General features: G+C 39.7%; 1 protein-coding gene across 1 annotated transcript; it reads right to left on the minus strand.

Annotated features, from left to right (window-relative positions):
- Positions 1–64: 64 nt before the first annotated feature.
- On the minus strand, positions 65–10,918 carry LOC103135938 (transcription factor TFIIIB component B'' homolog). Its single transcript, XM_016669818.1, has 21 exons — positions 10,887–10,918; positions 10,269–10,445; positions 10,033–10,166; positions 9,841–9,935; positions 9,691–9,745; positions 9,483–9,617; positions 9,203–9,388; positions 8,869–8,926; positions 8,617–8,785; positions 8,427–8,536; positions 7,995–8,316; positions 7,692–7,826; positions 6,180–6,216; positions 5,971–6,084; positions 2,998–5,880; positions 2,724–2,905; positions 2,085–2,136; positions 1,823–1,976; positions 1,594–1,731; positions 1,229–1,514; positions 65–1,143 (listed from the first exon to the last, which is right to left on the minus strand). Exons 1-21 carry the CDS (start codon positions 10,916–10,918, stop codon positions 1,039–1,041), a joined length of 5,559 nt encoding a protein of 1,852 aa, XP_016525304.1. The 3' UTR covers positions 65–1,038.
- Positions 10,919–12,538: the final 1,620 nt, after the last annotated feature.

Consider the following 12,538-nt stretch of genomic DNA (forward strand, 5'->3'; position numbering starts at 1 on the left):
TTTCAGCCAGATTTTCCATGTAAATCATCCGTTGGCTGACAATAACAAATACATCAGACAGTGAAGTGGCTGACAGTTTTATTTAAGACGTCACACTTCAGAGAAATATTTAGTATTCCAGTGACATTAGAGGGAATTTGACAGCAGAAAGCAACTACAACTGAAAAGCATATTTCTATTAATTAATTCAATTAAATATTTGTTGCTTATATTAAATCATAAAGCACTTAAATGCTACAATGTTGTTGGTGTTATTAATCATTTTCCCCACATTTCAGAGTCTTTAACAGGACCAAACAAGTCACTAAATCTAATAAATCTAAAGCATTCATTTAATATTTTGTGGCAACCAACTTCTGGTTGCATTGTGCAATCATCTGCACGCCTCAAAAAATATCACACACACACTGGATGTTCAAGTTGCAAACGTAAGTAGTTCAAGGTATCAAATATAATATTTTGACTGGTTCTCATCTGTACAAGTCAGGACACACACAGCTACATATGGAAAACATTGGATCTGGTCCATTTTACAGAATGACATCTTTTGAAGTTTCGATGAACACAGAAAAAAAATAAATAAAATATATGCAAACATGTCTTCTTCTTATGGAGTTTCTATTCAAAACCAATGACGGCCTAAAGTCTGAAAAAGTATGGACATGGAGAAAAGAGAGAAAAAAAAATCAGTTCTACTGCACAATATTTACATTTTCACAGCTGGTTTATGAAATCTGATAGTAAAGCGTCAGTCAGCTGCCACGTGTTCAGTCTCCCTCATTCTGTCGGCCATATTTACAACGTTTCACATTTGTATTTAAACTGACAGAAGCTTAAAAATCACATTTCAGTACATCTGTACACATTCAAAGTGCTTGTTAAAGTTTATGAAATACATCTGGTAAAAGAACTGAGAAAAAAAAAAAAAGAGTAAAAAAAATAAAATACAACCTTAAATAAACCACTGTAGAAACGATATAAGAGCGTCAAAAAAAAAAAAAAAAAAAAAAAAGTGGAACTGTAAGTGCTTTGCGGCTTTTATCCCTCATCAACTTCTGTGAAGATGTCACTCAGGAAGTACTGCGACACGCTCGTAGGCTCGTTGTCGACAAAGCCGCTCTCCGTTTCCGGGGAAGTGAAAGCCTGCGACAGAGAGCAAACATTTAGGTTTTATAAAGCTCATGTTGGAGAACAAACATTAGCAAACACAAATCTGTTTCCTCCTTACCGTAGACGAAGACCTCGGGTCAATATGCGCACAAACTGGTGCCGCAAGCACCTCTGCTGCTGCCTCTGCTGCTGCCTCTGCTGCTGCCTCTGCTGCTGCCTCTGCTGCTTTAGTTTGACTGGGAATATTAGAATTTGATGCAGAGGCTGCAGGTTTTGAAGATGTCTGTGCTGCTTTGGTTGGAGTTTTCTTCTGATTTCTCCTACTTGCTGCTTTTCTACACTTGGAACTCCTCGTTTCAGAAACGCTCGCTTCGGAAACGTCACAAGCGGAAACTTTGGCTTTCCTGTGACAAATGAAAATAAAGTTAAACTAAAAGTTTCTAACCTGACAATCTGGAGAATTACTCCGATTTTCTTCCTCACCTGCTGAGACGAGTTTCCTTGTCGCCTAAATCATCACCGGCTGTTTCGTTCGCCTCAGCGACGGAGTTCTTGAGGACTTTAGGTTCAACAGAAACTTCCGGATGGTTTTCTTCTGCTCTCAAACTCACCTCAGAAACACTGCAAAGGGAGAAGAAATGGGGGAAGTGGGGGGAATCAGAAACGAAACTAAACAACCCCAAACTTCCCCGGACGGAGAGCCGACACGAACCTCGGCTGCTGTCCCGATGCACCTGTTGCGGGAAGATAAGAGAGGTTCTGGGCTCCGCTCGCTCCCACTTCCCCTGCTGAGGGGACCGGGATCTCCGTCAGGGAGAGGATGAAAAAGGGCTCGTCTGGATCTGAAGGCACTTGCTCTGGCAGCACTGAGAGGGAGCGAGGCATAATTCAGTCAAAAAAAAAAAAAAAACAACAGGAAAGAGAAAGCAAACTTCAAACAAATCGACGCGAGCGGGAGAAAATCTCTGACTTACTCTGTGACATGAGCGGATCTCTCTGAATCGCCTCGGTACTTGATGTTTTATGCTGGGATTAAAGGAATCAAAGGGAGAAAATTTGAGGGGAAAGTAACGGCGTTTTTTTGTGTAGTACAATCCATCGCTGATCAAAGTGCCGACACTCAGCACTACAAAGCACGCTTTCTCAGACTTATTTAGTCAGAGGTTGTTCTACAGTCTTTGGGAAAGTATTTCTCACCCCTTGTGTTTTCCACATTTTGAGTTTTTGTCAAGAACAAAGAAAAACTCCAGCTTTTTTTTTTTTGCGATTTAAAAAAAAAAAATAATTCCTTGATCTTCAAAATTTTATTTTCACCGCTGGATTATATTGGGATTAATTACAAATTAGATTACTTCAAAAAGCCAAATTAGTTGCACTGAATTATGTTAAGGGTTGGCAAGGTAAATGGATTGAAACAATTGTACACAAGACTTTTTGAATAATAAAAAAAAAAGACAAAAAAAAACACCTTTCACTTTAAACTTACAAAAAAGCAAGCCAAATTTGCCTGTAGAAGAAGCTGCTATAATAGTTGCCATTTAGCTTTATTTAAAAAAAAAAGAAATAAAAAACATTGTTGAGAAAGAGTCTTGTTAATAAAGAAGCATATTTACCCCATAAGAAGATTGTGGCTGAACACGACTATCAGAGGAATGAGAATCAATTGCACCTGAGTCTTTTTCACTCGATTTCTCAAGGACTCCTTTTTCTGGATCATGGGTGTCGGCTTTAAGTTCACATACAGATTTCTTGATTTCCCTAGAGGCACCAAAGGCTTGCAAAGTACTGTCAGAGTCTGTGGAAAAGAGAAGAAAAATGGTTTAAATCCCATTAGTTATTGAATCCAAACCAGTCAGAATTGCTCAGAGAACAGGAGAACCGTGAAACCTGTTTCCGTTGGTTTTGTGTTTCCAGCTGGATGGGTTTGCTGAAGACGTCCGCTGCAGCGCAGGTTGGGTTTCGGTTTAATCGCCAAGTTGCAATCTCCAGATGACAGACAGTCAGTGTTTGCTGGGTCTTTATCTGACATTTTGTCCTCAGTTGATTCCAGCGGTTGCTCCAATGCAACAGACGACATCCCTTTACTCTGGTCTTCAAGAGGTCTGCTGTGATCATCGGACTGAAGCTTTCTGACTGCAACTCTACAGCTTTTTTCTAAATTGGGCTTGGGTTTGACTTTGGAAAAGCGCTGCCTTCGTTGAGGCGTTTTTTCTGTGACAGCTGAACTTGAAACTTCAACATTTGTTAGTACTTTTTCCTCAGTTTCTCTATTCTGCTCAGAGGCCTTGCTTTGAGGTCTTCTTACAGCCTCCGTAGTTGTTGAGTTTCCTGCGTATGATTTGTCATCCTTTTGATCAAGGGCCGAAGCAACACAAGGCTCCGACTGGTCTCGGGCTGAACTGCCCATCTTTGCACTGCTGATTATTGCCAATTTAACTGTTTGTGAAACATTTATGCTCTCACTTGGTCCACCTTGAGCTGTCAGGTTTGCATCTGTGAACTCAGAATACTTCTCTTTCTCTGCGGTTGTCTGCTGTGCACCGAGTTGGGGTTGGACTTCAGATTTGTCATCGGCTTTGGACCTTACAGGTCTTGAGGTCTGTGATAAATTTGGTTTAGGTTTTTGTGATCGACTCCTTTTGACCAGCTGAGCAGATGGCACTTTATCCTCCTTCTGACTGACTTGTAACTCTTTAGAGGGTGCAAAGCAAGCTGAAACGTTGCTTCTTTCTAGATCTGCTCCTGAATTAAGGTTTGACCCTTCGTTAAACTGTGGTTCTTTAACTGTTGGGCTATTATTGCTGAAGGTTGAAGATGTTGCACCTATGAGATTTTCACTGGATGTTGACTCTTGTTTAATCAGTTCAGGATTGACGTTAAAGTTTTGCTTCTTTGCTTCAGAAAGTGTCTTTTTCATTTCTGAAGATTCAGAGGTAAGAGGTGGAGTTAATTCCATCACAGGATTATTATTTCCACTTTCTTTGTCCGAAGACGGGCCGCATGTTGGGTCTGGGTCCGGTTCAGGATCTGCGTGCTTCTCTGATTGGCTTTCTGATGTTCGAGGTTTCAGCTTTGAAGTTCTTGATGCTTGAGAAATGTTAGGTCCAAGTCTGATTTTTGATAATCGATTTCGCCTCGGCTGTTCAGAAGCTGCATTTTCCCCGTCAGGTTTGCAGTCAGCCGACTCTTCCTCAGGTCTTACAGACCCAGCAGGTTCACCGCGTTGGTCTTGGTCAGAATCAAAGTTTGTTCGGCTAACATGTGATGTCATGTCACCATGGCAACTAATTTCACTTGTTTCATCGAGAGAATCTGAAGCTTTATCTGTGGACTTGGAAGCCGAACTTGATTCGGTGCTGGTTTGCTTTTGACCTTGGTCAACTGGACAATGTTCAATGTTGACCTGATTAACAATCTCAGTAGATGCAGGTTTGTTTGTAACCTGCTTTGCTGTCGATACACGAATGGAGTCCGAAGCCAGTATTGGGTTCAACCTTGAAACACAGTGGGTGTCTTCCAAGTGAATCCATGTCGACTCTGTAGGACTTTTGATTGCTGTGTCTTCTGTGGCTTGAGGTTTAGTTACTGTAGCTCTTAAAGTCTGGGTTAGATTTGGTTTGGGCTTAACCTTCTGCAAACGGCTTCTTCTCAACTGAGCAGATGTGAGATTACTCTCTTGTTTATTAGCTGGTTTGTTTTCTATAGGGGAGATCGATGTAGCATGACTACAACTTTGTTCTGGGGCTGCAGCTAATTCTACATTTGATGTATATTCAACTTGTGTTTCTGGACTAGAAAGAACCTTAAGAGTATTCTGATGTTCTGCTTGAGGGGACACGTCGACATTTCTTGACAAAAAGCTGGTGGATTGGGTTTCCACATCCGGTATGGTTTGCTTTTGGGATTCTGAGTTTGACGTAGTGAGTGGGTCTGTCTTTGCAGTCTGAGATTTATTCATTGCAGTTCTTGACATCTGCGGAAGGTTGGGTTTGATTTTTGCCAACCGACTCCTTCTAGGTGCAGAAACACCCATACTCTTTTGATTGGCAGGTAAAGCTTTTTCAGCAGGAGGATGTTTGCTGCTGCTGTCTTGGATTGAGTCTGAAGGTGTGCATGGCTCTGGTACAATACACGTCAACTCTGACTTGGATTCCAAAGAGCTGCTTAAATCAGACTCAACAGTTCTGTCACGAGGTGCAACACTTGCACCTTTATGACTGGGTGAGTTTGTACCTCTGGCAACTTCGTTCCCACTAGATTCAACCTGGGATAAAGACATGGAGCAACCTTGTGTGATCAAGGAATTCCCAGATTTCTCTTCTGCTAGTCGAACTTCCTTAGAAGAATCACCATCTTCTAACAATGCTTCATCAGAGTCTGCTCTCTTTGAGGTTGCTTCAACAGCACCAACCGAGCGTTTCTCTTCAGCCTCTTTCTTTTTGGAAATCTCCGTTTGGATCGTTGGAGGTGCGGTCCTTGAAGATCGCCCAAGGTTTGGCTTTGGCTTCACTTTAGAAAAGCGCGCCACCTTGGTTGACGGAGAATTGTTATTTGAGCTCTGTGCAGTCTTTAGCTCCTCACATTTTGGCTCAGTGGTTTTAACATGAGATGTATCGCTGTGCCTCATTTCTAGGTTTCCTGGGTCCACACCAGCAACAGTTTCTGAAATTTCTCCGCCTGTCTGCGAACATGCAGTAGACAAAGCACTTTGCGCATCAGCCACAATCTGCTCATCCAAGTGGTCTGATTTATTCCCATCCGTTGCCATTCCTGAAATTAAACATTGTATACATTAACTCAACTTAAATAAAGCAACATCCAAACGTAGATGAGGAATTCAGTGGTTTCTGATGCTCCTACCTGATGCAGAGGCTTGTGTAGTCACTTCTCCCTGTGTTGACATACAGACGTGACTAACCTTGCCGATGGTCAAGAGGGTTTGAGCGGCCTCATTATAGCTGTCATCCTGAGAAACTGAGTGTTAAAAAAACAAAAGCATAAATGAGTCTCTGAAAACATGCTGCACTTTCTATTCACCAGAGGCTTCAAAGAATGAACTTATAACATACATTCTGTTTGTTCTGAGGTAATAATGTCGATAACATCCTGCAACAGAAAAAAAAGAGATTTAAATGTCAATAGAAAAAAAGAAACAGACACACAAAATATGCACAATTGCCCCAGTTACACTTCTTCATAATCTTCACAGCAGTACACAGTGCTTTACAAATGTATTCATGCTCCTTGATCTTCTTGAGAATGTCACTTCACAACCACAAACATGTTTAAAAACTATGTACAAATTTCCATCTCCATCTCACGGTTACGCAGTATTTCATCAAATCAAGACGTGTAAATACGTCTACAAGGCACTGTAAGCTGTAAATGTAACACATTGCTGAATGTGCATGTTATTTGACTTTCAAGACAACAGTACATTTAATTTATCTCAAAACTATGTGTTTTAATTGGAATGCACTTATGTAAAAATTGGGTCGATATTGAGATCTGATTTTAGAATTACTGTTATGACTATATATCGTATATCATCATCTCTGTCAAAATGGCCGACTTCCTCCCCTCACTCGCCCGAAAAAAAAAAAAAAAGACAATAAGATGGAAATAGATATTGGTTGTCAATATTAGTGTGGTTTTAATTATGGGACAATAGGATATGTTAAAAAGTGACAAACATCAGCAAGTACAGATGTTTGTGCCGATACATCGGGCATCACTGTGTTTTATTTCTATGAACCAGATTATGGAAGGCCAAACCACAACAGGTCTATTATAACTAAGACCTTATTTCTTTGTGCAGTGGGTCTATTATTTTAGCTCAATATAAATATTTTCTTTTAATTAGTTATTGTATGTAAAATATTGTTTTGCCATTTTTAAAACAGTCATAGAAACAGTTTCGTCTTTTTTAGCAAATCTGCCTGAAGTATTTCTGGTTTATTATGAGTTTGGCAGCGCCCCCTGCTGTACAGGCATTCACACTACCCACAAGACACAAATCTACTTCCAGTGTAAAAAATCGTGGAAAAACTCAAGGGCACAAAAATAAAGAACAAGATTTGTGACTCGCATAAGCAGTTTTGCATAGTTAAATTCACTTACTTGTGTCTGTGTTCAGCAAAAAAATTTAAATTAAAAATATGTGTGTGAAGATGTTAATGTAGGTGTTCAAATCGGTTTTGTTTGAAATGTGTTGAACTTTTATTTCTTTTGACTTGTAGAATGGAACCATACTAAAGAATCTGTACGGGTTCTTTAAGTCGTCATTGTTGATACTAAGGAGCTGTGATTCTTTAGTTCGGGTTATAAGAAATATAAAGACTTTTTATTTGTTGTTTTTTTTTTCATTTAAAACTTATTGTGTTATAGGTCAAAGTATTTCACAAAACAGCTAAACTACTGCAGTAATAACTCATGAAAAACAAAGCAAACAAATAATACATTGGAATAAATTTGATCTAAACTGAACATCTGAGGTTGGACTCGAGAAAGAATAAATTCAACACTAGGTGTAACTGGGGATTAAGATTTAACACAGCACAGTTTAATCATACATGACTTACAACCAGCAGGTCCAGCTGATGATCACATGCTTCAGCAGTGCTTGTCTCATACTGTGTCTGATGGCAAGATGAATCAGGACACAGTGCATCTTGGGAGATGCCCAGCATATCAGGCATACTGGCCAAGATATCAAGCTAATTATAGGAATGGGAGGGGTCAAGAGTGGAGGGGTTAAAACATGTAAAGTAAAATATGAAAAAAAGGGGAAAAAAATAGTTGAAACACAAACAATGTTTGGAGGAGAAACGGAAATGAACGATGCGTCTCGGTGGCGTTTAAGTGGGGGATTTTCTGCTTCCTACCTCGGCCATAGGGTCGTCCACTTCTGAAATCACAGCATTCAGCGAGTGCAGGCCAGAAGACATGATGCCTTTAACGGAGCTGCAACATCCATCTTCCTCATCTTCGTCCTCGTCGTCGCTAAAGTCTGGCTTGGAGGATCTGAGAGTAACCAGTTTGGATTTCTTGGGTTTTTGGTCGGATTGCGGTTTCAGTGATTTGCCTCTTTTCAGAGCAACTTTGGGTTTGGACTTTGAGGCTGAAGACGTTTCTGCTTCAGAGGAATGCAATTCATCTTTGCTAGGATAAGCAAAGGCCAGATTGGGTTTGGGGATTCTTCCATATCTACAAATCAAATGATCAAAAGTATGTTGTACTGTAAATAACTTGGGGATTAGAAATTAATCAGTTGGGGTCTTCTATCATTTATTTTGGCAAAAGATGGATTCATTTACCTGGTGGGTCCTTGATGCTTTACCGTTTCCTCTTCCTCTTCAGAAGAAATGTCATCGCCAGAAAACTTTTCCCTACTAGTTTTGCGTGCATTTGATTCATTTTTAGTCACCTAAAACATAAACAGGCTTTAAATAAGAAAAAATTACAACATAAAGAACATTTTGATGGCTCAAAATAGAAATTAATAACCTGTTCTTCTTCACTCGCATTCGTATCTCCTTTATCTGACTGGGTTTCTTCACTTTTCCCCTTTTTGCCTCGCTTCAGGCCCAAAGGCAGGAGCGGTTTTGGTGCTCTGGCTCGTGACAGCTTGGCTGGCTTGATGACCGGATCCTTGGTTGTGTTTACGTTTGGAGACCTAAATGTTAGAGCAAACCAAAAAGTTTCAATTTCAATTTCATTCAAAAAAGTGTTGCGTTCATACCTACTGCGCAGCATTACATTTCTGAATCGGTGTGGCTCTCAGGAAGTGTCGCCTCCGAGTTTTCGGGTACTTCAGCTGAAAAAAAATAAAAGAAGACTCAAAACATCAAAGGGACATTTCGAACATTTATTAACAAACACACCTTTTGAGTTCGAGAGAACAGCTGGTTGTCCAAAACCAGCTGATTTTACTTTTGAAAAACAGCTTACAATATTATCTTTTTTTTTTTATAATACTCTTAATTCTGAAGTGAAATCCTTTTTCAACTACAAAATCTCTGACTGGTCCATCTCTACTGGTCATAATGGAACAAACTTATAAAAACAAGAGTCAGATTTTTCCTTTAAAGACCTGTTTTGCTTTTCTCCTCATTCGTTTCCTCCCCGTTCTTTTTGCGTTTTTTCTTCGGCTCAGAAGCAGGAGTTTCCCCTTCGTTACACTGGTCCTCGTTCTCCTTCTCCTGCTCTTCCTCCAAGTCGGGAATTTCGTCCTCATCCTCTTCCTCAACGTCACTCAGACTCTTTGCCGGTTTCTTGTCTGTAAATAAAAGCACAGATTTAGAAATGAGACAATTTAGAAATGAGACAAACCTATGAAACACCCCTTTAAAACAGCTGAGGCCCTTTCTTACCCTTTGGCTTTGTTCTGGCTTTCCTTTTGTTGTTCTTCCCAACAAGTGACTTGAGTTTCTTCTTCTCTCTCTGAAACTCCATAATTTTCTCCAGCAGCTTAGAAAAGTATTCTATATCCAGTTTTCGTCTCTCTCCTAAGAAGCAAATTTCCCATTAAATTACATTCATCAATCATTACTCACCTACTGTCACACTACAAGCACTTACTAAAAGCTTTGTCGATCCTCCAGGAGTTTTCTCGCTCTTCTTTTTTGAACTTGTTCTGAAAAATTATATATGCTTGTACATTTAGATCGCCTGTGACTTGCCTCTTTATGTCTTGTAAATACACATATTACAAGTAGTTAATAATCCTACTTTTATTTCTGATCGAGCTCTGTGTGGAAACAGTTGGCAAATCATGGAAAAGTCTGTCCCCACCATGCTGACTGCCAGGTAGAACATGTCGGTCTCTGAGGAAAACCAAACACAACAGAGATATGTCAAAAATAAATTCAAGCGCATCACAGCCATGCAATAAATTTAAACGACAATCTGTGTGGGCTGAACCTTCAATCGACCAGGGTTTGGAGTAATTTGATTTCCTGAAGCTTGAGTAAGTTGTCGTGGAGCCTCTCTCAAAGATGGGGTCTCTGTCGGACGCCGGGTTCGGCCCTTTGGCTCGCTGGACTTCCACCGTTAAGCTGAGAGGAGGTTTGATAAATCACAAAAAAGAAAAACAATCAAACATCACTTGATTGCAAAACAAAGAGGGATCATAACGCACTGTGAAGAACTCTGCTTACCTCTCTTCATCAATAATCAGCGAGCCGTCTTCTGCTACTTTGAGCTGAGGAACCATGAGAGATTCCTCCTGATCTTCCTCTGCCGCAGCCTCTTCCTCCTCCTCCTCCTCCTCTTCTTCTTCTCTGGTATTCACTTTGGCAGGGGTGACCTCAGGTACCGGAGGACGCTCCGCTGACCTTTAGGAGTTGGAAAACATAATGTGTGTTGGAATAAAACATCTTTTTAAGAGACATTATTCAGCCCACTGCACTGTGGATTTCAGGCAAAAATGTGTAACTTTATCCAAAATATTCCTTCATTTAATGTCATTTAGCTTGAAGTGAAAACCAAAATTGAGACGGCACGCCAAGAGCATTTCTGGATGAAGGGTACTAAAGGCGGTCAAAGTTCAAACGTAGCAGATTTCATGCATAATAAGCACCACCAGAGGATGCTCACAAGTCATTTTTTTCATATTTTATTTTATATCAGATGCAAGCTATGTTCATTTTGTACCTAAAGTAATTTCCTATAGAGCTCATCTTCAGATAAATTTGTGTTTATAAATTTAAAAAGTCTCGCTGCTGTTGAACGGCTCTCATCAAGGTGTAAAGAAATAAAGCCAAATTCTAGCAGACCACAGTGACACCTGCTGGCCAGATAAAGCCATAGCAACCTAAAGAGCAAAACACAAAGTATGTTAGTCTTCAAAAAGAAATGTTTTAAATCTCTAAATAGTTTGCTCTTTTTATATAAATTAACACTTAAATTGTTTTATTAANACCAAAATCTACTGTGGGTTTAAAGGAGGGATGGTGGCTGTACAATCTCTCTAGATCACCTAAAGAGGAATGGTGAACGATCTGCTCTGTATCCTTTCATCTTGTGAAATGTTTTTGAACTTCCAACATTTTTTGCACTGTGTGATTATCCAGGTGCAATATTGATAAATGTAGTTATTTAAATAGGGGTCCCTATAACACGTTGTGGCTTAGTTTAGAAGTTATTCCATCATATTTATAGTACAAGTTACACCGTCACAAACGCCCTGCAGCAGTGCCTGAGGAAAAACTGCAGAGGGCTTAAAATTACACGTCGCAAGTCGAAGCGCTATGAATCAGTAGACTGGAGCTCAGACTGGTTTTTCCTCAACTATGAATGAATGGTTTGAGGTAAACAACTTTATTTCTTTACAAACCAACATTTAAAAAAAATTAATAAATGAATGTAGCTAAAAAAACAGATGGCTCGTGTAAATCTCCGTTTTGATGTACATGTCACTGGGTGCAATAAGTCAAGTCCTGTTGTTGAGGATTCATTTTTAATAATCAACTACACAATTAATCCAAGACGCTAATAGACTTCAAACATGAATGTTTAAGGAAAGTAAAGGGAGGTTTTGACTTTCTGAGGTTCTAAAAATATGCTTGTGCACAGCTATTGGGCAAATGTTGCTTTACATAATGATCATGCAACTAAATGAAAAACATTTTCACACCACACCTATTTTCATCTCTTAAAAGCAACAGTATGTAAACTACAAAAAACATTCCCTTCACATATTTGTCATTATGTCGTGACAGAATGGTATGACAGATAATCTGAGCTGCTACTCTGCTTTCTCATTGACGGCTCGTTGCTTCCCCGTTTCCCTCTGCTATACGCTGCAGCCGGTGCAGCGCAGTATAAGTTGATGAGTTCAAGGTAACGTCACACTTCTTGTCAAATCTTCTGCAGTTACTTTGCATCTTCGATTCTCAACACGTTTCTTGTCATCCTATTGACTGTCTGCGACAAAACGTTGGATGGTTCAGTGATCATGTTCCAGTATCAGAGCAATTTCAAACGAGACGTTTGGTCCTGTAACTGACTCAAAGGGGGGGGGAAAAAAAATCTCTTTTTTGGTCCATTTTGCCAAAAGACAAGAAGTTGACTCATATATACACATTTTGATACGCAGGGCATCGATCTCCTTCTTTCACATTCTCCCTGCTACGCTTGAATCCATTAGGCATTGACATTTATCCAGCTTGGAGTTAGAAAAAAAATGCCTAAAGATAATTCCAAATAATTGCAAACAGTGCAATGTCTTGATATTTTTTTCCTTAAAGACGTGGAGATCCATCTGTGTTCATGGACTTTGTGTAAATGATATGAATAATGTGTCAAATTAAAAATGAAAGTGTATATTTAAAAGAAACACCTCAGTTACAGTTGTTTAATTAGAAAATAATTGTGACAGCACAGAATGTTTCTTCTTACCACAACACGCAATAAATGCTCTAAGGGT

The sequence above is a fragment of the Poecilia formosa genome, unplaced genomic scaffold (genome assembly GCF_000485575.1).
Source record: "Poecilia formosa unplaced genomic scaffold, Poecilia_formosa-5.1.2 Scaffold28, whole genome shotgun sequence".
Classification (NCBI taxonomy): Eukaryota; Metazoa; Chordata; class Actinopteri; order Cyprinodontiformes; family Poeciliidae; genus Poecilia; species Poecilia formosa.

Excerpts from the sequence above, each read along its gene's own strand:
- LOC103135938 (XM_016669818.1), bottom strand. The coding sequence starts at position 10,918 with ATGGCTTTATCTGGCCAGCAGGTGTCACTGTG. Across the intron at positions 1,977-2,084 it reads AGATCCGCTCATGTCACAGA|TGCTGCCAGAGCAAGTGCCT; the intron begins GTAAGTCAGAGA and ends GCTCCCTCTCAG. Across the intron at positions 1,144-1,228 it reads ACCCGAGGTCTTCGTCTACG|GCTTTCACTTCCCCGGAAAC; the intron begins GTAAGGAGGAAA and ends TCTCTGTCGCAG.